At 34.2% G+C, this 23432-nt stretch overlaps 3 protein-coding genes across 9 annotated transcripts; all 3 read left to right on the forward strand.

The window, feature by feature from the left end:
• Positions 1 to 1885: 1885 nt before the first annotated feature.
• On the forward strand, positions 1886 to 6229 carry LOC101246993 (65-kDa microtubule-associated protein 3). Of its 2 annotated transcripts, none has more exons than XM_004234113.5 (13): positions 1886 to 2036; positions 2376 to 2464; positions 2577 to 2783; positions 2988 to 3239; positions 3344 to 3553; positions 3643 to 3798; positions 3912 to 4071; positions 4170 to 4321; positions 4424 to 4511; positions 4775 to 4848; positions 4952 to 5026; positions 5137 to 5449; positions 5545 to 6229. In XM_004234113.5, exons 2-13 carry the CDS (start codon positions 2393 to 2395, stop codon positions 6009 to 6011), a joined length of 2226 nt encoding a protein of 741 aa, XP_004234161.1. In that variant the 5' UTR covers positions 1886 to 2036; positions 2376 to 2392; the 3' UTR covers positions 6012 to 6229. The 2 variants fall into 2 exon arrangements, with proteins under 2 accessions (XP_004234161.1, XP_019068312.1); XM_019212767.3 differs by having other exon boundaries at positions 1918 to 2036; positions 2358 to 2464.
• A 1978-nt stretch (positions 6230 to 8207) lies between these two features.
• LOC101247292 (uncharacterized) lies at positions 8208 to 14725 on the forward strand. 5 transcript variants are annotated; one of them, XM_004234115.5, is made up of 6 exons: positions 8208 to 8344; positions 8727 to 8907; positions 12013 to 12769; positions 13324 to 13401; positions 13551 to 13714; positions 14221 to 14725. In XM_004234115.5, exons 2-6 carry the CDS (start codon positions 8776 to 8778, stop codon positions 14494 to 14496), a joined length of 1407 nt encoding a protein of 468 aa, XP_004234163.2. In that variant the 5' UTR covers positions 8208 to 8344; positions 8727 to 8775; the 3' UTR covers positions 14497 to 14725. The 5 variants fall into 5 exon arrangements, with proteins under 5 accessions (XP_004234163.2, XP_069152235.1, XP_019068313.2 ...); XM_069296134.1 differs by having other exon boundaries at positions 13551 to 13670; XM_019212768.3 differs by lacking the exon at positions 8208 to 8344 and adding an exon at positions 8355 to 8497.
• Positions 14726 to 15823: 1098 nt separating this feature from the next.
• Positions 15824 to 22274, forward strand: LOC101247787 (AT-hook motif nuclear-localized protein 1). Of its 2 annotated transcripts, none has more exons than XM_004234116.5 (5): positions 15824 to 16760; positions 18153 to 18226; positions 20943 to 21074; positions 21247 to 21408; positions 21744 to 22274. In XM_004234116.5, exons 1-5 carry the CDS (start codon positions 16424 to 16426, stop codon positions 22014 to 22016), a joined length of 978 nt encoding a protein of 325 aa, XP_004234164.1. In that variant the 5' UTR covers positions 15824 to 16423; the 3' UTR covers positions 22017 to 22274. The 2 variants fall into 2 exon arrangements, with proteins under 2 accessions (XP_004234164.1, XP_010317470.1); XM_010319168.4 differs by having other exon boundaries at positions 15840 to 16760; positions 20976 to 21074.
• Positions 22275 to 23432: the final 1158 nt, after the last annotated feature.

Raw genomic sequence — 23432 nt, forward strand, 5'->3', positions numbered from 1 at the left:
TTACCGGTAAAATTGGATTTTCTTGTATGAATTCGATAAATTATCGATAAATTTAACATATCATCATGTTACTTTTTACTTTATCATTTTTATAAAATTATTCGAAAGATTAAATTTTCGCAATTTAATCAAAAAGAAATTAAATAGATAGTCATTTGCTGTTCCTTTACCTCTTTTTTTTTTTGGCTACGAACAAAATTCTACTGTTTCTTTTACAAAAAATTTACTTTTGTTTTGACTGTTTCATTAAAGTAAAAAAATCATTTTCTCTTATGGACCACAACAACATTTACCTTTCTCCTGTGATTTAGATTTTCATGATGGATAAATTCATTTTCTTTCCCTCCTCTAATTCATTTGAATTCTAACCAAATTGAATAAAGAAAGAGAAAAATATTTTCTTTTTAAATTTATCTCGAAAAGTCAGTTATACGTTTAAAGTATCATGATGATCTATTATTATATACTTAATATTATTCAAAATGATACTTTTTTCCCCTTCGGATAAGAAAATCAAAATTACTTTATGATCTATAAATTTTCTTGATAATTATGGATGCAAATTAAGCATTTCGTTTGTATTATTTGTGTATAGTAAATAATCAATTATGCTATTGGTGGCGGCTTAAGACAAAATGATATTGTGATTGGTGCTCCAACAAGCCAAACATAGACCAATCACTTCCTTCAATGGATTTTGAAAATTTTAGACAATATAATCATGAATTTTATGCATAAATAATCATAGAATTTTCAATAAAAGTCATTATCTTTCTAATGACTTTTCTCTCTAATAATCTTCTTCGTAGGATCCTCCGACGAGTTCGAGCAGGAAAATGATGAAGTTTAATTTGAAAATTTATTAACCTTCCGATAAAAATCATTTAACCTTCCGATGAAAATCATCTTCTTTTACACTCCTTTCTATTTTTTTTTAGAATTCCTCCATAAGGATTTGAATATGTGTCAATGGGTATAAGGTGAAGGAACAATAATTAATGGTGACAAAGTAAAGAATGATTGAAGAAGAAGATGTCAAAATAAAAGAAAATTGCGAAAACATTTTTTTAAAATAAAATTGTGGGTGGGGGGGAGGGGGACGATAAAAAAACGAAAAAAATAATAATATTGACATAACTAATATATCAGAAATTATAACACTTAATTATATAATAACTAATAAGATAGTGCCACAAATTCAAATTTGTCATTTAACATTTTTTTCTTCTTTTCACGCACCTTAAAGAAAGTGAAGACACTTTCTCTGCCATGTCATCTTCAAAAGGGGGCACTAATTCCACTTTAAACAAGTTCAGGTATATAATAGATCATCAAAATAGTTGAAATGTGTAAATAACTTTTCGACAAGTTCAGGCAGGAGAAATCTATGTTTTTTCCCTTCAGAAAATTTCAAAAAAGATAAAGTATACGTATGTATGGGCAATAAGTAAGTCCTGCTATTTCTAGATTTTTATCATTCGTAACAGAAAGATTTGAAAAGATAAATTTAAGATATATATATATATATATATATATATATTGAACCAATTCAATATTTGAGTTTTTGCTATTTGAAATGTTGAACTCAAATTTTTACTATACATCATCAAAAAAATATTCTTAATTAGAATGTCAAATGTGATACCAATAATCACGTAGAGAGGTTTACTCAGTTTTAACGAAAGAAAAGAAGAAAAACAACAAGATAAAGTTAGTATATGAGGACTAAAATTTTACTTGCCCAAAGGTATAAAACTCAAACTCGAGGACTGTATTTCCATTTTTCGTAAGATTATGGACTAATTTGAAACATTAGAAAATCAAGGGACGAAACGGTCGAACGTTTACTATAGATCCGCTCATCTTCAACGGTCGAATTTTTCATATTTTAACGGCTACTTTTCTTCCCATTTCTCTTTCTCTTACCTTTAGCTTCATTTGAATCAATAATTTTGAAAATCCTCTCATCAATTAGCATCCGGAACAAAAACATCTCAGCTTTCGATTTCCAAATTGCAACATAACTGTTGATTCAGGTACTTCCCAACAAATTTTCGGCTTCTATGATGTGTAAATTTATAGGAAAAGAATGTAAAATCGAAGCGTAAAAATCATGGATTTTTGTTCTTTTTCTTCCTAAATGATTGAAACGGATGAAAGTAAATCCATTCTATCTCTATTTTACCAATCCCTGATTGTTGTAGATATGATTTAGGGTTTATTGGATGTGTTTTCTGGATATGTTCAGTAGAAAGCAGTCGGAATGATGAGTTAGGGTTTAAGTTTCAGTTCAAATTAATGAGATTAGTGTTTGTGTTCTCATGGTGTTTGTTTTATGCTACACTGATCTTATAAAGATTGTTTTTTGTTAACAGATCTGACGTCTTTTAAGATGACAGCTGCTCAAGGTGATCCAGTTCAGCAAATGGAAACTACATGTGGAACATTGCTATATGAATTGCAGGTAATTTTCATGAATTAGCTACTAGTGACTTGTTCGAAATTCATCAGTTCTTGATACTAATCTTGCAGTTCAAACATGTTTCCTTTTTTTTTTCTCTCCTTTTTTTTTAAAGATTATATGGGATGAAGTTGGGGAATCTGATACTGAAAGGGACAAAATGCTGTATGAGCTTGAACGAGAATGTTTAGAAGTATATAGAAGAAAGGTGGATCAGGCTAACAAGAGTAGAGCTCAATTAAGGCAGGCAATTGCTGATGCTGAAGCAGAGCTGGCAGCTATCTGTTCTGCGATGGGGGAGCGACCAGTTCATATTAGGCAGGTCAGGAAAACGTAACCAAATAGCCTTACAAGTTATCTTTTCAGGGATTTGTAGAAAGAAATGACATACATTTTGTTCTTTATCCAATCTCCGAGATGATAATTCGAGACAATAGCTTGTAATTGTATGTTTTTAAATGAGATTTACATGTTAATTTTAGTTTCATGAAATAGTAATCAATTTTACGATGAATGTTGTGTTCAGTCTGATCAGAGCCTTGGAGGTCTGAAGGCAGAACTTAGAACCATTCTTCCAGAATTGGAAGAGATGCACAATAGGAAATCTGATAGAAAGAATCAATTCATTGAAGTTACAAAGCAGTTACAGAAGATTAGGGATGAAATTTTTAAGCCCACTGGTTGTACTTCTACTGCTGTGGTAATTGATGAAAGTGATTTATCGTTAAGAAAGCTAGAAGAATTACATGCTGAACTGCAGGCACTTCAAAAGGAGAAGGTCAGTTTTCTGCTGCACTCTATTCAGTTGTTCCAAATCTCCATACTCCCGAGCAAATGATAGAACAACTATTTTGACTGATTTTTACTATCCTTTGGTGGCAGAGTGAACGCTTAAAACAAGTTTTGGACCACCTAAGTACTTTGAACTCACTATGCTTGGTTCTTGGTATGGATTTCAAAAGTACTGTCAATGAGGTTCATCCAAGTCTAGGGGAATCTGAAGGAACCAAGAATATAAGTAATGACACCATCCAACATTTAGCTGCTGCAATAGGAAGACTAAGAGAGGTTAAGTTACTCAGGATGAAACGGGTATGCAAATGATTAAATTGTTCTGAAGTCACTGATTCTTTTTTTCCTTTTTAACTCAATACACATTGTTGACCTTCTTATTGTCGCAGCTGCAAGAGCTTGCATCTTCCATGTTGGAACTATGGAATTTGATGGACACCCCCATTGAAGAGCAACAGACTTTTCAGAATGTTACTTGTAAGATAGCTGCCTCAGAACATGAGATAACAGAGCCAAATATCCTGTCAGTGGAATTCATTAATTATGTAAGTAAATGTATAATTAGATAAATTATTTTGGCGTCTTCCACTACACGACTATCCTTTTGTCATTTGAGAGTGAACTATGGGAAATGACACTAAAATATTTTACTATCAAGGTTGAGGGAGAATTGTCCCGCTTGGAAGAGTTGAAAGCAAGCAAAATGAAAGAGCTTGTTTTGAAGAAAAGATCAGAACTAGAAGAGATATGCAGAAAAACACACATGGTTGCTGATTCAGATAATGCGATGGATGTTGCTATTGAAGCTATTGAATCTGGTATTTATCTTGTAGCCAACAGGCAGTTCTAGTCTTAAGCCTACAGCCTGTTTATGTGATTAATGTCAAGATTTTTTTGCCTTTTTGCTCTCTAAAAGGAGCTGTTGATGCTGCTTCTATCCTCGAGCAAATTGAACTCCAAGTAGCACAAGTTAAAGAAGAAGCCTTCAGCAGGAAAGAAATATTAGACAAGGTGGAGAAATGGATAGCTGCATGCGAGGAGGAGTGCTGGCTTGAAGAATACAACAGGGTTGGTTTGCTTTTGACTTGCATTGTAATGTGCTTTATAAGTATAATGTGCTTTATAAGTATACTCATTATCACTCAATTATCGCCTTTGACTCCTGCCCAGGATGAAAATCGTTACAATGCTGGACGAGGTGCGCACCTTACTCTAAAGCGTGCTGAGAAAGCTCGTACTTTGGTTAATAAGCTTCCAGGTATAAGTTACATCCTGATTGTTTTGTCCCATTTGTCTGGAGCCTCATTTTTAATCTGAAGTTATTATTGTCTTATAGATCTGGTGACTTCAGTGTTGAGAAAAATAATAATGTTATTTTTTTTATCTTTGAACTATTACTTCTTGACAACTTGTTATATATCCTGATGTTTCGGTAACAATGAAATTTGACACAATTACAGTTGTTGAACTACAATATTGCCTGATACTGATGTGTCTGATCGTATTAATGTTATTGAACAGTAATGGTAGAGGCATTGGCATCAAAAACAAAAGCATGGGAAAATGAGAGAGGAATTGATTTCACTTATGATGGAGTATGTTCTCTTCACTTTTGCTTTTTTAAATATGTCAATTTTCTGGTATAAGTTACCGGCAGCACGTGAGCTTCCCCTCAAGTTTTGATCTACTTTCTGCTAGATACGTCTTCTTGCTATGCTTGAAGAGTATAACATCTTACGACAAGAAAAGGAGGAAGAACGCAAAAGACAACGAGTATGAACTGAACCCTCAATTGACTTTCTGTTGAAGCTATAAAAATGTTTGCTCATATCATTGATGAGTCAAGTCAGTCTTCTAAAACCTTCTCATTTGTCTCAACTCAGGATCAGAAGAAACTTCAGGGACAATTAATGGCAGAACATGAAGCTATGTATGGCTCAAAGCCTAGTCCTATGAAGAACCAAAGTGCCAAAAAGGGTCGTAGAATGTCATGCAGTGGTGCAACCAATAGAAGGCTTTCTGTTGGAGGAACAATGCTCCAAACTCCGAAGCTTTCTATTGGGGGAACAATGCCCCAAACTCCCAAAACTGAATTCCATTCAACCAAAGCTACACCAAACACACATAACACAAAGAAATCTGATCTCTTTCAATTCAATTATTCCAACGATGATGGATTGCCAGCTCTATCATCAGGTAATTTTCTCACAATTTTAATCTCCTTATTATAACCCTTCATCAACTTGGTGGAAATATCAGCAGCTAATCTTCTTCTGTACTTCTCCGTGTAGGGCGGAAAGGTCTGGATCTTGCTGGACTTCCTTTGAAAAAGCAGTCCAATACAGTAAACGGTTGCGAGTTGGAGAAAACTATGACACGGAAGCCTTTCTCCCCCATTTCTTCCACTGATTCATCCAAGTTCAATGCAACTAACATTTTGGAAGATCAGAACAGAAAGCATAATCAAAATGAGATGGCGAATAAGATGCTTCCAAGTAGCCAAATTCCATTCTCTACCCCAGTGAAGACACTTTATACTACAGAAGAAGAGAACAGAACTCCTCTCACAGTGCCAATAATTCCTGTCCCTTCTACTCCTTTAACTGTGTCTGCCCCCATGCAGACAGCTATAACACCTGTTCATAATGCTCTTGTTCCTTACAATTATTCGAAGCCAGTTGAGGAGATTCCTGTAGAGATTGAGTATTCTTTTGAGGAGAGAAGGCTAGGATTTGTTCTTCCCAGAACACAAGTCTAACACCAACAAAAGACAGAAAATTCATTCTTAATTACTGCTTGGAGTATTTATGATTTGTTAGCTAATCCTGTTCTTGCTTGGAGTATTTATGATTTGTTAGCTAATTCTGTTCTTGCTTTATGGTTAAAAAGTCAATCTGTATATTGGCTTCTTTTAACGTGTACATGAATATTGAACGTGGACTGAAAATTTTATAATAAATAGGTGAATTATTCCTACATGTATGATCATTTTGCAAATCCATAGTACACCAGTGAAATTTATTTCTCTTCACTTCCAATGATCTTATTTTGTCTTCACTTTCAAAATGTATATAGTATGATTTACGTGTGTAGTTGAGATATATAGATTATCTTGCTTGCCTCTTTCTCTATGACAATGTATCTAAAAGCAATGTACACGTATCTAGGTGTATTGGACTTGAAATCTAGTATGACATTATTAACTAGTGAGTAAAATGTAATTATTTCAAACTTCAGGGAGAATATTTGTGTAATTAAGAGCCTGTTTGGCTCAGCTTAAAAGCTGGTCAAACTGACTTAAAAGCTGGTTTTTGACTTATTTAACTGTTTGGCAATACTCAAAATAACTTATTTTAAGTTAAAAAAAACTTATTTTAAGCCAAAAGTTAAAAGCTGGGGTAGGGGTGCTTTTTTTTTTTTAAGCTTATAAGCTGTTTTAAGTTGACCACATTTTTATCTTTTTACCCTTAATATTTTTATATAATCACCAAATTACCCATATAACCCTAACATTTCTTTCTTCCATTTTCCCCTTTTCACGTTTGGCATAACAAATTCAGCACTTTTATCCAAACACATAACTGCTTATTTTAAAAATAAGTTTCAGCACTTTCAAAAGTACTTTTTTAAAGCTGCTTTTATTAAGCCCATCCAAACGGGCCCTAAGTAGTTTGACCTTAGATACACCCTTCATTATTCTTTCGGTCAAAATATCTCCTTTATGTTATCCTTTCAAATAAACCCCTCTCATTATCGACGACACACGTCAAACTCATAGTCAAATAACTCATCTGCAATTTAAAATATTTGATTCTATTTTAATAGTTACTTTTCATAGTTACTTTCAACCCATCCAAACAGCGGTTTGGATGGACTTTAAAGTAGGTCAATCCTACTTGTTAGTCAAATTTATTTTTAAGTTATTTTTTATTTTTGGAATGTTTGACCAAGTTAAAAATAATTTTAATATGACTTAATAAAACAAAGTTGAAAATAGATACTATTCTACTTTTTATTTTTTAACTTAAAAATTACTTAAGTATGACTTTTTTAAAAACTATTTTTTAGTGCTCTAAAAATATATTTAAATTAGGTAATTTGCCCACGCTTCTGTCATAAATAATAATTACATTAAACTTGCAAATATTCTTTTATTAATATTCATACAATAAAAATAATGGAAAAAAGTAGGCTCTTAAATTTTTCTTTTTAGCAATATCCCAACATGAATTTGATTATTTGTCAGTATCACATAACTCAAGAACCTATAATGAATGAATTGTTTCAGGAAATAATAAATCATTAGTTATTTAATCAACATTAAAAGGAAAACAAAGAAGAAATAAGAATATAATATATATATATATATATATATATATATATATATATACACACACACAAAGACATTTCGTAAGAAAAAACACACATTTAAGTTGCATAGATTATACAATTGTGATATATATCTGAGAAAAAGTTCAAAATTTTGTTACAGATTCAAAAAAGAAATCACGACTGAACATGAAAATATCTTTTGAACTTGCATAATGAATTTCTTCAATTGATAAGCGAGAAACTTCTCATCTATTAAAAATAGATAATATATAAACTTATTTATATACATAAAACAACCATTTCATTAATTTTTTTTCGCAATTTATCGATCACTTCTTCACTCCAGACTGGTGAATTTGCTTTTAAATTCAAGAATTTTATATATTGTTAAAACATGAATTGTTAGAACTGAGTACAATTATTATTTTCTGTACAATATATTTACTATATATGTATATGTTCAATGTAATTGGAGACAATAACTTTGCAGAAATATAAACAATATAATTAAAAATATATACTTAAAACAATAATTAATATCATAAGTATAAATTAATAGCCGTACCAAAAATAAAAGCATAACAAAATATATAAAAGTAAAATGAAATAGAAAAAAAAAATTGAATCCACCTAATGAAATTTATTCTCAAAAGGGTAAAATTTTAACCTTTTCCAAAACTTCTAAGTACAAACGGAGGCTTATTCACGGCAGCTTCTGCTGACTTAAGCGCAGCTTCACGGTGGTCGCCATTAACGCAGGTATTGGTATTTTTTTCCCTCTTTAGTTTCATTTCTGTGTACTTTACTAAATTGCCTATGCTACCGTAGAGATGATTACTTTGAGTTGCTATAAGAAGCTAGGGCTAGTAAATAGTGTTCCGAACTATTGAAAAAGATGAAATCTTTGACTAGGTATTGAATTTTACGTTTTGTATCATAGAAATTTTCATGTTTCTGTAAATGGTGAAGCACATGTCCATGTCGAAAACAATGTCTTACTGTACAAACATATTAAATTACATTTGCAATGTTAGCATGCCATTTTTTTTTTTCAATTTAGTGGCCTCTGAACAAATTTGTGGCACCCCAATGTGCTATCTCTAAGCAATATTTATATGAATGTTGTAATGGCTCTATGTAGTGGGGAAGAAAGTTGTGGAAAGGGAACGCACTTTGTCAGGAGAAGAGAGATGGTTCACCACAATGAAGCATGTGAAATGTGTACCCGCACGTGCATGTTGATACATGGACAAAGGGATCCCTCACCAATTGTTAACTCTTTCTTCAAAGTCATGATCGATAAACGCTTTTCCAAAATTCTGGTATAATACGATCTTACACTTGGTTTTTAAGTTTCGGGTTTAAAACTTCCTAAAGAAAGTATTGGTTTTTATAACAATATTTGCTTAATTTGTTCTTGTATTTTTCTAATTTAGTTTTTTACATCCATTTGGTTGTATTTTTGAGGTTACTTTGGAGAAAATTTCTTTCTTTTTATAGTTCTAGGCTTGCCTCATTTCTTTTTAGTACATATATTTTGTACACTATCACACCTATGGAGCTATCTACTTAGAATACCACGTCGGACATGGCCAAAACACCTCAGACGACCTTCTCTTGTTAATTTTTTTTTATGTGCGCGGCTTGTATAGTTTGTCTGATGTGGTTATCTCTAACCTTATCCAATCTTGCGTAACACCACACCCATTTTAGCATCTGCAGTTATACAACACTCTGTGTATTACATCTTCGTCTATCATTTCATTCTCTTAAAAACTCAGCCTAGATATTTGGATTGCCTGCATTTTGGACCACAATCCATGGACAAAGCCTAAGTTAAGCGTTGGTTTCGGATAAAGAGAACTTTATAATCTCATTTGAATTGTCGAATAAGTTCTGTCAATCTCATCATTTTTTGTGTTTCAAAGTTTGTAAAAATTACACTGCTTATACAATAGGATAAAATTTAAAGAAATAAGAACTTTAGAGAGATGACCCTTCTTGGCTGGAATCTCTATCAATAAATCAGTCTGTTCCCCCCTTCACCTAGTGATGCTTAAAAAGAAAGACGTTCAAACTATGACTAGACAAGACCAACTTCAACTTGTGATCCATGTAAATTCTTCCAATATTTGAGTACCGTGCCTACCTGCTAATGTCACATTTAAATCTTCTGAAGCATTACAACCTTATGGGATAAATCTGTCTCATCATCCTTCAATCATCGGCTTGAGTCTGCTGCATATATAACATTTCGAATGTCTTTACAGCCACTTGAGCTCGTTATAAAAAATTATATTCCTTACACTTTCAAACGATCCCGATCTGCATTGTTGAAATTTTGAAAAAAAAGACCAAACAGCCTGTCCAAATTGCCAACAATCAAAGAATTCTGAACCTTCTTGTTTAACTGTGGAATACTGGATTAGTTTTCTCAAGTGTGAATCAGGGGAATAACTTCTCAAGAACTGATCGAGATATAGAAGAGTTCTTTTTTGCTCATTAAATATACTCCTAAAACTGATCAACAAAAGATGCAAGTCAGTCTTCAGTGACGTTAAAATTCCAACATGAAATATTTCGTACTTAGAGAAAATAATAGAAAAAACTAATAGAACCTTGAAATCAGATACATCAGTTATTTGGTCCTGTAATGCTACATAATTGATGTCCTTTGATCAAGGGACGTCAGACAGTCCTGTTACAGGTCTGGTTCTTTTGCTTCTAGTGCCGAAGGGGTTGTTATGTTACCAGAAAGTACTTGATATGTTGAGTTGTATAGGTTATGAGGCTAGAGGGGATGACATTTGAGTGAAATTGGATTGTGGAGAAAGTAGGTTACCTATTGAGGCACATAATGGTGGAGTTATGATTGTGGTGTACCGAAGATAAAACAAGGTGGTTGGTGGTGAACATGAAGAAAGGGGAGGGGAAATAATGTGTTGATGGATTGTAAAATTATGAGTTGGAATGTGAGGGAATGAATGACCCAACAAAAGGGCCATCATTAAAGTAGGTTTGAGAGGATGAGTGGTAGATGTGATATGTTTTCAAGAATTTTTTTTGGAGACCTTTACAAATAGCATTATTAGGAAAGGGAGGGGGGAGGTTGACCGAAGTATGACTGTATTTCAGCCGGGGAAATTTGGGAGGAATACTCATTCCTTGGGATGATAGAAGGTGGAGTATGTGGAGGTCAACAATAGGGGGTTTGTGTTACGGATGCAGTTTAGATTCATTAGCAATGGAATTTAGTGAGGATTTGGGGGTATCTATGGACCTATAAGGAGGGGTCAAAGAAGTTTTTTTGGGGAGGAGTTAAGAGTTGAGATGGGGAGGTGGTATATTCTTTGGGGTTTTAGGTGGATTTTTAATACCATAAGATTCCCACAGAAGAGGTTTTGGTGTTACTGATAAACTTTTTCCTATTATTTTCCTTTTAACACGTGCCTCTTTCACTTGGTTTAGGTCGGAGGACCCAATATCTAGATCAAGAGTACAGAGATTTTAAGTGTCTACTTCTTTGGAGTAGTTGGCTCCCAACGTGATCCAGATTCCTCTTCTGCAACGGTTATCAAACCATTCACCAATCATGTTGTATGGAAGTAGAAGAAGATAGACGCGATCTTCTTTTAGATTTGAGAACATGTGGCTAAGTGTGATATATTTCAGGGATGGAGTGACTGGTTGGTGGTGGAGTTACGGTGGATGGGAGGTTTTTTTATATGCTTGCCAAAAGTTGAAATTGCTTAAAAAATATAATGTTGTGGAATAAAGAGGTGTTTGGGAGGGTAGAGGTGAAAATGAGAGAGATTACAAATGAAGTAGAGATAAGAAATGGCAGAAGTAAGAAGGGTGTTAGAGGGAGAAGGAGAGGAAAGAGGGTTTGAAAAAGGAGCAGCCCAAGAGGTTAGTTGGAGAAAGATCGAGGGGAACTCTCATACAAGTGTGAGTTTGATTGCACTATCCTCTTTCCCTTCCCAACCCTTCTAAGTAATGGCAAAATAATTTACTCTAAGAAAAAGCTATGAAGTTTCTGAGCGAAAAATATTCTTACAGTCCTTTATATGGTGTAGGCGGTAGCTGCAATTTCTAAGAAGCTTTGTTTTAGTGTCAGTTTGGTTTCTCTCCATCATGCTTTTAGCAGAGTCCACATTCTATCATTTCTTTTCTTTAGAAATAGTTGGCGTGCATTTGTTGCTTTAACTTTCCTAAATGTTATTTTTTGCAATTTAAATTGACCACATGAAAGGACAAAATTGGTGTTACTTTTTTTTGAAATTCTTATGATAAGCGAATGTTCAATGTACTATTCAAACTCTTCCAATGGTGTGGTGGGTAACTTATTTCATTAGTCTAGGTGTGTGAGTTACATATCAGTTTATACTTTATTATAGCCATTCATATTCTAACTACAAACTTTTCAGTACTTTCCCCCCAGATTTGCTCGATTGGTGTCTCACTTGACTGATCAAGAAACTTATCTGGAGGACTCAAGTGGACAGCAATGGAGGGTGGGAATATGTAATCATAATGGTTCTCTTGCAATTCGACAAGGATGGCGTACCTTTTCATCAGAGCATGGTCTAAAAGTGGGAGACTTTTTGGTTTTCCACTATATTCAGGGTCAGCACTTCGTTGTTCAAATATATGGAACAAGTGGTTGTCAGAAGATCAACTCTTATAATGGCACTCATTTGGGGAAGAAAAGACCGAGAACTAATTCTACAGAAACTTCCCATGATGAGCTGTCTCCTGAAACTGACATAAATTTAAGGAAAAAATGGAATTCAACACCCTCAGTTACTGCTATACCAGAGTCTGAAAGGGCTGGACACCAGCCAGTGACCACAACTTTTGCATCAAACATCGATGCCGAAACTGGAGAGCAACAAATAGTTCCCCAAGAAGAAGGAACCAGTGATGTTCTACAAGGTGAAAACAGACCTCATAATCACACCGATATAATATCACAAAGGGAATCAAGTTCAGTAGATGTGGTCCCTTTGGAGATGGAGCTCTTAACCTTGAAAGCACCTTTCCTTGACGTAAAAATCACTCAGACTGAAAAAATTTCTGGACCAGTGAACGATATTTCACTTTTGGGCCAAACAGATGAAAATGACCATCATGTGGGTCTTATCTCTAGCACATCTCTGATATCAGCTGAAAATGGTACCAGTGGTAATTTTCCCCCTTTCACATATTTCATATTTTTTCTTTATATCTTTACAGTGTCTGGAAAGACCGGAAGGAAAGGGAAAAATACAAAGAGGGAAAATAGGAAGGAAGTGGGAGAGAACTTTAAGTGGGGCAAAGAGAAAAATGATCTGTCTGTCTCTCCCGACTTCTCTAGTTAAATAAAAGAAAAAAAAAAGAAAATTTTGTACTTTTCCCTAATTTCTTTCCTCTTCCCCATTTCCTTGCATATACATGATTTGCTTTGATTTGCTCCAATATATATTCATAACCAAACAATGGAGGATTTATTAGGCAGTCATTTGATGTGTTTATATAATAAAGAAACTCACTGCACCAGCAAAAATCAAGTTACCACAGAGAAATCCAATGAAGCATCTCAATTTACTAAGCTTCCACTCTCTCATATTAAAACATATTTTTTGTTCTGCTGTATTAAATGTAGTTTTACTGTTCTGTCAAGTTATTTATGAGACTCGATTTTTGCTTTATCTTTTTTGGATTTCTGCCTGTTAATTGAGGGGCTTTGCGTCCTACAGCGAAGGAAACAAGAGTAGATAAGCTAGAACTGAAGGAGATGGAAGCAAACACTCGTTGCCCTTCTAAAAATTTGAATGGTATAGCATTTTCATATTTAGTTTATAATTCATTTGATATCCCTTTCTCATAACTGCTCGTCATCCCATGCATGTATACACTGTCGAGTCTCTTTGACCATCTTTCCCGCTGCTTTCTTATTTGATATACTGCATATGAGCAAATGCAGGGAAAGAACCAAAAATAACAGAGAAAGATGGTCAAGTTTATCCTGATGCTGTCATTGGTAATAACATGGTTATAAAAAGCGAGCCTGCAGATTCAGGAGACACATCATTTCCTGATGCTGGTAACTTCTCATGTTCACTCCGGGTGGATGGTCGAAATTTTCTGGTGAAGATCTTGCTGAAATATTATTCCTTCTGCTTTTAGCTGGATTTTGAGGAATTTCATTTGTTCGATTTCTTGCAGCATATACGGTACTTGAATGTGTATAATCTTGAGTGTTCATTGGAGTGACATGCACTTAAGTACTTCTTTCACATATCCTTGGCATTGAATAATCAAAGAAGATATTATATAGGAGCTTGTAAGCATACTTTAGGCCTAAATGCTCTATTATATTTTGGAGAAAAAAATATCTCATTTTTCTGTGAAGCAGGGCCTGCATTCCATTGCTGTTCAAATAACTTTTAATCACCTGATTACACTGTTCATTCTTTTTATCTTTTTCTTTTTGCCATGATTTAAGGCCTAACCTTTCTCATCAGAGAACATAGTTCACTCCACATTGTGCTTAACTATGTGTATTTGGCTGAAATTGTACTTGATTCCTGGATGTATATGCTTTTCGTCTCCTCGATATCTTTGAATTTAAACTTCCTTAAATTACTGTGTAGGAATTACCTCAAAGCTGGCCACAAGTTATTGTGGGCAGAAGGAAGATGGGAAAGATTATTATTTATCTCAAAGGACCAGATAATAGATGCTGGCCTATCATCTATCATGAGAATTTCGGTTCTAAGATCTTGGCAGGAAACTGGGCATTATTTGCTGCAGTTTATGGCCTGAAACCTGGAGATGAATGTCTATTCCAACTTTCAAATCAGTCAAAACGTATGTTTACTGTACACGTAGCTCACAAGGTAGATGTCACTCAAACTACTTTGAGTTGATTATTGTCAGGCATTTGTGAGAATAATGTAAAGGGAGCTATGTCGAGATTTTACTTGATGGTTCTTATAAAGGTCACTTGATTTAACCAAATCTGTAGTCAGATATTGGGTTTATTCATCCTGTGCTTGATCTGTGAATGCTATGTTGATACTTCCATTTAGCAGCATCACACATTGAAGCAAATAAAGGTCTCAAAGTTGCAGATATGACATGCACCCTTTTCTCTTTTCTTAGAAGCACATCAGCTGAACCCGTGCCGCGGAGGTTAGAGCTGTCTATGCACCACTTGCAGGTGCCAACACATTTATATTTAGTATCACAGAGCTACTAGTAAGATAGACAAAAGGGTTTGTCCTGGATTTGTTTATCCTTTCAGTTTTCGAGGCTTGACAAAACAGAAAGTACCATAGTACGTCGTCACATTTGACTTCAATACTATTGGCCAATTATATGAAATCAATTTGACTTCCATGGAAGTCAGACACAATGGGAGTTTGCATGTCTCGATAAGAAAGATATCATTGTACTATTAGTAGAAGAATTACCGTTTATGGAACTTCACTAGATTTTATTTTATTGAATGATAGTTATTGAGACAATCTTAAAGTGCCTCTGGTCCTATAATATGCACTTTTCCACTTACTTGGTTTCTCAAAATCAATCAATGTAGCTATTTTGCCTCCTCATTCACCAACATATTCATAAAGAAAATATACTGCAAATTATTCTAAAGTCCCACAAAGACCAGGATAACATAGGAATATTTTCTCTGAGTACTGCCAAAGTTGACTAATTGTAATGACTTCATAAATCATAACTCCAGGGTTTTTGGAATATTATATATCTTACAATTGCCTCTATAGATTTTTCGGACTCGTTTAAACACTTTTCGAATCACCTTGTATTTATTTCTGCTACTTCTATATTATAATCACAGTTTGATAGTAAACTTTACGATAAAATAGTTTATTAAATGAAAAATCAAGGGTATTTTTCCAATTTTTTTAATATTGTTTGAATGGTCAAGTTTAATATATTACCTAAAAAGACAAAGACAAGGTCAGAGATTGGAAAATTTTGTATGGCTCCAATGTTAACTTTACAGCTTGAAATAAATTAAACCACAATTTAATAGTGAAGAGAGTTTTTTTCTTCCCAAATTTCTTTTGCTTTTTTTAAATATTTAATTCATTTAACTTAGTCATTTTTAAAAGCATCATTTAGTAACAATCCTAGATGGACGTCAAATCATTTATTTAAACATAATTAATGCTACTTTGAATTTTTCCATTTAAATATTACCTAATACTTAATTATTTTTCATATTTTTTAATTGACTTACAAAATTATTTTTCCCGAATTTTCAACTTTATTTTTCGTCCATCATCACCTTTTTTTTTCTTGCAAAAAACCCTAATTTCACCAACTCTCTCAAGAAATTTTGAAAGCACAATAAAAATTAGCAATACATATTTTCTTTCCATTTTCATAAAATTATTTTGTTTTTTTAAAGCTCTGTTCTTTCTTTTGCAGTAACAGAGTATCAGTTAGTCATTAGTTTTCCAGTGCACATGGTCAGATGATCTTTCTGTAGATACAATTAAGTCTAGCATTTGCAGATTTCTGAGTTTGTACTTTTCTTGGTATTTTTTTGCTTGTATTAGCATTTGAAAAAAGATTGTATTTTTATTATATTTGTTATTATGGGGTTTTGAGTTCTTGAAAAACAAATATATTTTTGCTGTTTTGGGAGCTTATGTTATTTGGAGTTGTCTTCAGGGTTTAAGGGGTTTTGAGTTCTTGAAAAAAAAACCATTTTTTGCTGTTTTGGGGGATTAAGTGATTTGGAGTTGTCTTCAGGGTTTAAGGGGGCTTGAGTTATTTGGGGTTTAAGGGGTTTTGGTTGTTTTATTATTGTGTATATGCATGGAGGAGAAAGAAGGAGTTAATGGTTCAGGGGTTACAGTTAAAGGTGATGAAGCTCCAGAGAGCTACAGAGTGGCTCCCAGGAGTGAAAGTAATAATATTGAGTTTAGTGGATCCATTGTAGCAACAACACCTGTAAATGTGACAGAAGAGACGAAGAAGAAGAGGGGTAGACCTAGGAAATATGGACCAGATGGTAAACCAGCAGTTGCATTATCACCAATGCCAATATCAGCTTCAATTCCTCTTGCTGGAGATTTTTCAGCTTGGAAAAACAGCGGAAGTCGCCCCGTTGATTCCTTTAAGAAGAAGAATAAGTTTGAGGTTGGAGCTCCAGGTAACATCTTGATACTCCTATTGATCCTTTTTCCCCTATTTGCATTACTGCGTCTGTTTTTATATTTTAGAATTTGAATGGAATTTTAAAATTTTCGGTATTCATGCTGCTGAATAGTTATTTGTGAGTAATAATGTTTCAGCATGAGGCTGGGTCTACTGGTGTGGATTTGTTTGACCTGTTTCTGTTTGTTTCTGCATTGTTCATTGAAGTGAGTTATTGTAAGTATTTAACTTAAACTGGGGTCCCCCTATCAAGAAGGGTCTTGATTTCCTGGCATTTATGATGTTAAAGAAGATACTAAAAGCGGAGATTCTTACTGAATCTAAAGCTGCAATTTTCTTGATGCATTAAGCCAAATAGAGTTGGACCACTTGGCTGTGTATTCTTTTAAGCTGATATGACTGGACAGGTCTGTCTTTACCCAAGAATTGTGAGATGGAATAAGAAAAAATAACCAAGTGCATATAACGAAGATGCCGATTAACTTTTGCAAAGACAAGAAAGTGATGGAATCTATATTGATCTGACCCATCTGACTCATATTCTTGTACTATTCATCTTTTTACATGACAAAAAAATATTGAGCTCAGAATCAGTTAATTCAGTTATAGTTGTACAAGTAATTATAATGTAGATGGGTTCTGACACAATAACATTTGCTATTTGAATATTCATGTCATTCACTATTGTGCAAAACACTCTACTGCTGTGATAGAGAATACTAGACATTCAATTAGAACAGTAACCACATATGTTTGCATGGCCCTATCAAAGTAATATTCTTTTACCACCTCATTGATCGGTTATCTTCTCGATTTCTACAAGATTAAATGTTGTATTTAGCAGCAATGTGTTCTAAGATAGTTTACTCTCTCAGAAATAATAAAAGGGTTATCATCATTATGAAACATTTGAAGATATGTCCTCGTGAATGCATGCGAGTAACGAAATTCTGTTTATTGTGCTATTTTATCAAATTTCATAAACTAGAATGCAAATATACATGGATATTTGTCTGTCGATGTAAATTTGTTATTGACAGTATATCAACAGATGTAATACTGTTGTCATAATTCATATATAATCATGCAAAAATGAAGTGCCTCGATGAATCTATTAATAAGTTATCAAAAAAATAAAAAATTGAATCCATTGATAGACTTGACCAGTATACCATTTTGAAACTTAGTAGCGTATAGTTTTCTCCAATTTTCCGTTGAAGCTGGTTAAACTTGCTCTCTTTGTGTTTTGCTTCAATATAATACTATCTAAATATCATGCTTATGAATTTTGCTTGTTGGAAACTGATATTATATTTAAAAATTCAGTTCCCTGTGTCTTGAAGGTTTAACTTTGTTTGAGCTAATACTTAACTCTGTATTTCCTTAGGGGAGGGGATGGCATACTCTGTCGGTGCAAGTGCAAATTTTACACCGCATGTGATCACTGTTAATGCTGGGGAGGTAAGCCTTATGTATTAATGAACTTCAAATGCTCATACTCCATTGTGCCTGCTTTATGACCTGAAGAAAGGAAGGATGGTGCTTGTTGAAGTTAGAGTTAAGGAGAGACTTATCTTATATGTTCCTTCGATAAGTTATGACTAATTTTAAAAATTTTAGAGTAGGGATACTAGAGAAGTTAATCTGATGTTATGGACTACTACACAAATTTTTCTTTTGACCTTCTTATCCAGCCAAGTAGTGGTGTAACTGAAATAGAAGGAATAGTTATCCTAACTAATGACGTTCATCAGTGCTCAATTTTTCAAACATCATTGTTGCTTCTAGGTACACTCTTGCAAAATTGGGTTAAATATGGCTTCTAGCTGGGGATATGTGCAAATGTGTTTCTAGGCACTGATAAAGCACGAAGAGTGATAGTTGGTCAGACATGTCGATCAAATATATGATTCTATTTTCCATATGTCAAGTTTGAATTTCTCTAGTGTATTTGACTGGTCAAAAAAGAGTAACTATAAGAGGTGACTTGTAAGCAAAAAAGAACTTCCATACAGATATTTTGGATTTTGGTTATATATGTCAGTCAGCCAAAGACGTCAGACTTATATTTCACACTGTTCTGCGAAACTATGAATAGTGAAAACCCATGCCACCCCTTGGTGAAGACAATAGAGAAGGTATATTGGTGAAAAGTAAGAATTTTTTCCTGAAGTTGACATGAGGTATAATTATAATTTCTGATGTATTTTTCCTTCTCAAAAAAACAATTTCTGATGTATCTTAGGAGAAACAGGTTAAAGCACCTAAATTAGGTGTGCTTCTTGGAAGATGGTATTTTGCATTGTGATAATTCTATCTGACTGAAGAAACATGTTCTGAACCTTTGTTTCCTTTAAAGGATGATGTATTTTTAATTCCTGGAATAAGCTTAAATGGCTGCCTTCTCTATTATCCATCTCCTTTTTTTTCACCCCACCAACTGAGTGCTTCATTTGAATGATAGGAATCAAATTAGGTCTTCTGCTTTGACCCTTGGGTAATAGAAATATATTGTAAGGCTGTCTCTTATGCAGTAGAGATTGACGCATGCATGTTATTGCGGTATTCTGTATTCAAAATTGTATGAAATATGAATATCAATTCCCACTAAACCAGTTGAGTGGGATGTATAAAAGTTTCACATACACCTACAAATGGAGTTCCTGTGTATCTCTTCAAAGGTGAAATAAATATGTGTATCAAGAACTACCCCATTTAGACAAATATTTTGACTTTTGCTTTGCTGTGATTCATCTGCATTTAGCCTCTTGCTAGTTGCATGCTGCTGTCTACTGCTGTATGAAATGAAGACATTATCAAGATGGTTCTTAAGGCATAATAGGCTGATGAACCCTAGATTTCTTCTGATAAAAAAATTGTCGAAAAGATTTTTGTGAAAGGGAAGTCAAAGTAGACAATGAGTTGGGCGGAGGTAGTTTTAGTTGTTATTCTTATTGTGATTATTACTTCCTACCCAGTCTGATTGATACAATATCGTAGAACTGTATCTGGATAATTAATTTATATGGCTTCAATTCACCTGCTTTCTCAATTATACATATTTACATTTAACAAAGACCCTATGATATATGTAATTGTGAATGGTTTGATGTACAACTAGTAGATATCTCATTATCCATATGTAGATCTTCCTTAGGCCTGTAACAAGTGACTGGTGCTTATTGGTTATTTCTATTGTACAATAAAGAACTAGACTTTGAGTGCTAACAATGTAGCGCTAATTACTTCTATTTAGTATGTCTTGAAACCAACATCTCTTGAACTTTTGGAAATTAGACAACTCCTGGATGTAGTGGTTGTATCAAGACGACTTTTTTAAAGGAGTTCATACTTGCATGAAATTTTTTTGTGGTTTTAAATAATACAGTACTGGACATCTAAAATAGGAAATACAATACTGGAATCTTGAATATGGGTGAAATAAACAAATTTCAATTCAATTCTCAATTTGCTCTTTGCTCACAGAGCATCACACCTGAATAAACTAAACACTAGATCTGGAGACCCAAAAATTTATAGCCTTGAGAATGTTTTTTCCATACTTCCACATTTATGATTTCTGTAATGATAATTGTCTAGAAAAGATGCACTTGCTTACTTCAACGGTTTAACCTACTCGTGCACATGCACTTGGTGCTTTAGATTGATACCCTCTTTACTTTATGATTGGGCTTTAATTGATTTTTATGGACTCCCAAGTTCCAGTGAAAATGATTAAAATTCTTATAATATGTGATTTGGCAATGATTGGCCTTGCCATTTGAGGAAGTACGTCATATTTCTGGGAAATACAAAGTAGTAGGTTAAACAAAGTGGGATATATGTAGTAATTGTCAGTCCAAATATTAGAGATTTAACTCTTTCCAATTTGATTTGGGACTTGGTATCGTAGTCAATTGGGGGGATATGTAAATAATTCTCATGCCATGCAGCTTGTCCGTCAGGTTAAAATATGTATTTGATGAAACATACTTACTAGAACTTGCACCAAATACAAAAAAAGTTCCATCTCACTGTTGGCAAACAATTATAGTATAGCTGAGGAACCTTGCTTCTGAACATTTATTTTTGCTGAAATTTCCTTGGATGTTTGAACTTGTCTTAGAATACATTAAATCCAATTTCTTTTTGATTTATTATTTCTTTGGTCTATTAGGATGTGAACATGAAAATAATTTCATTTGCTCAGCAAGGATCTAGAGCTATTTGTGTGCTGGCTGCAAATGGTGCAATTTCAAATGTTACACTCCGTCAGCCTAATTCTTCTGGTGGTACCTTGACCTACGAGGTGTGAGCCGTTTACTTTTTACTATGCACAAAAAAGCAAGAAAAAAATTATGCATGCATAAAATGTATACTTCTGTCCCATTGGGAATGAATGCAAGAACGGCGATGGGTCGTTCATCATCAGAGCATTTCTTCTAATCTAAATTATGATTTATGTTTCTTGCTTGCTGCAGGGTCATTTTGAAATTCTCTCTCTGACAGGATCATTCATGCCTAGTGATAATGGAGTAACAAAAAGCAGATCTGGTGGGATGAGTGTCTCTCTTTCAGGACCTGATGGTCGGGTTATGGGAGGAGGACTTGCCGGCATGTTGGTAGCTGCTGGTCCCATTCAGGTTAGTTTGGAACTACCAATGTTTTTGCCCCACTTATTCTTATTCCAACAAGGTGTTAGGCAACAAGCTGTTCAAGCGAAAATAAAATCACATTTTGGGATTATTGGCTGGAATTGCCACACAATATTATTGATCTTTCGTTTCCTCTACTTTTCCTTTGTATGCAATATGCATTCCATGTAAGTGGGTAAGTTCTTGAAATCTTATGAATGGCCAATTGCACCCACAGATAACTGCTACTTTGAATATCTTCTTCCTTAAAAACTTCTACTATTTCCTCATTTGTGTTCGACAACGATTTTGCAAAACTAATCTGAACGTCTTGAGTGCATCAGATTGTGGTTGGTAGCTTTCTACCTGGTCAACAGCTGGAGCAGAAGCCAAAGAAGCAAAGAGTCGAGCGTGCTGCTATTCCTGCCCCTCCCATTTCTGAAGAACGAACTGACGTTGCTTCCTCTGGAACAAGTCCCCGAGTTGCTGCTTCGATTTCCTTTCCTGGGGATAACTTGATCACTTCAAATTCTATATACAGCTCAAGAATCTCAGCGTCACAAAACAACATATCTTTGCCTGGAACGGTATCTAAAGAGCAGAGCCTGTCATCCTGATTGAACTGATCGTTGCAACCTTATTGCTAATTGTTAGCCTCATGATCCCTTTATCTGATGAATATTAAGAAGTAATTGACTTTGATAGGATTTAGTAGGGCATAATTTTGTGTTTAGCTTAACCTAGAAGTACTTCACTCTTGTTATAGGTGCCACAAGATAGGAATTTTCTACCTGTAGGAGCTGTTATGAACTATCACATTTTTTCTGATTGACTTAAATCTTAATGCTGATGTACCGCTCAGTCTTTGGAGTAAATTGCAGAATCTCATTCTATCATTTGATGAGTAAAGGCTGAAAATAGGCAACTAGGAGGCTGTGTTAAAAATGGATCTGCAATGAACGCCTACAGATGACATGATATGACCTGACTAAAGATACCAAAAGATACTTTTTTCAGAACCCAACTTCAGTTGATTAAAGTTAAATTTGGCGGTGAGTAAATATACCTTTATCGTTAACCAAAGATCCTGATCCAAATGAATATCAAATAACAAAAGAAAAAAGAACAACAATCATTTGAAACATCAACACATTGAAAGTGTTTAAGAAGCCTATTGGTTTCTCTAAGGTCAGTAAGATAAGCACCATGAGTTGTTTGAATAACAAGATCCATGTGTTGCTTCACCTGCAAACAATATCTGAAGTGGAGGACAATTCTTTGATATCCTATTAGGCAATGGTTCAGCCACAGTATCCAAATCATCTCCACTTGATCCAACAGCTATATAATAAGTATATGAACCAAAGAACAAAGGATCACTACCCCATTTGCACCTCAAAATGTTAGAAAACTTTACGCGATTTTCTTCTGCAGAATCTGTGTTATTCTTGAATTGCTTTGAGTTTGCAAGAAACAAACACCATCTATTGTCTCCTCATTATAAAGAGCTTCTTTCAAAGGAACTTTAGGGTAGAATAAATATCATGCCATTATCATCATGAGTACTTGGACTACTCAGTTTCAAGAATAACTTGTCAACAACACCATATCCAAGTCTTGAAACTAGGAAGCTGAGGACTAAACATAGCAGAGTTATCGCGAATTCCTTTCTTTAAAACACCTAATGAGACTGTAACAATAACATGATCAGCATACATTACTAAAATGTAACTTCACAGGCTTAGTATCAGTACCACCATCATCATTTTCCAATATTAAGTCAGATTCCCATTCAATTTTGGTCACTTTTCGGCCTAATTGAATCAAACCATCAGGTAAAACAGAGGCTAAAGCTTCAATCACACTCAAATACCCTTTACCTACAGTCGTTTCATCTCCATGAAAATTACAATACTCACTTTCTCCATTGAAATCAAGATGTAATGCCTATGTACATTCTCAAACATTGCGAATATACGCCTTCTTCAAGTGACTTTCTACTCCAGTTATCAAACACTTGTACATTTCCAAGA

The sequence above is a fragment of the Solanum lycopersicum genome, chromosome 3 (genome assembly GCF_036512215.1).
Source record: "Solanum lycopersicum chromosome 3, SLM_r2.1".
Taxonomy (NCBI): Eukaryota; Viridiplantae; Streptophyta; class Magnoliopsida; order Solanales; family Solanaceae; genus Solanum; species Solanum lycopersicum.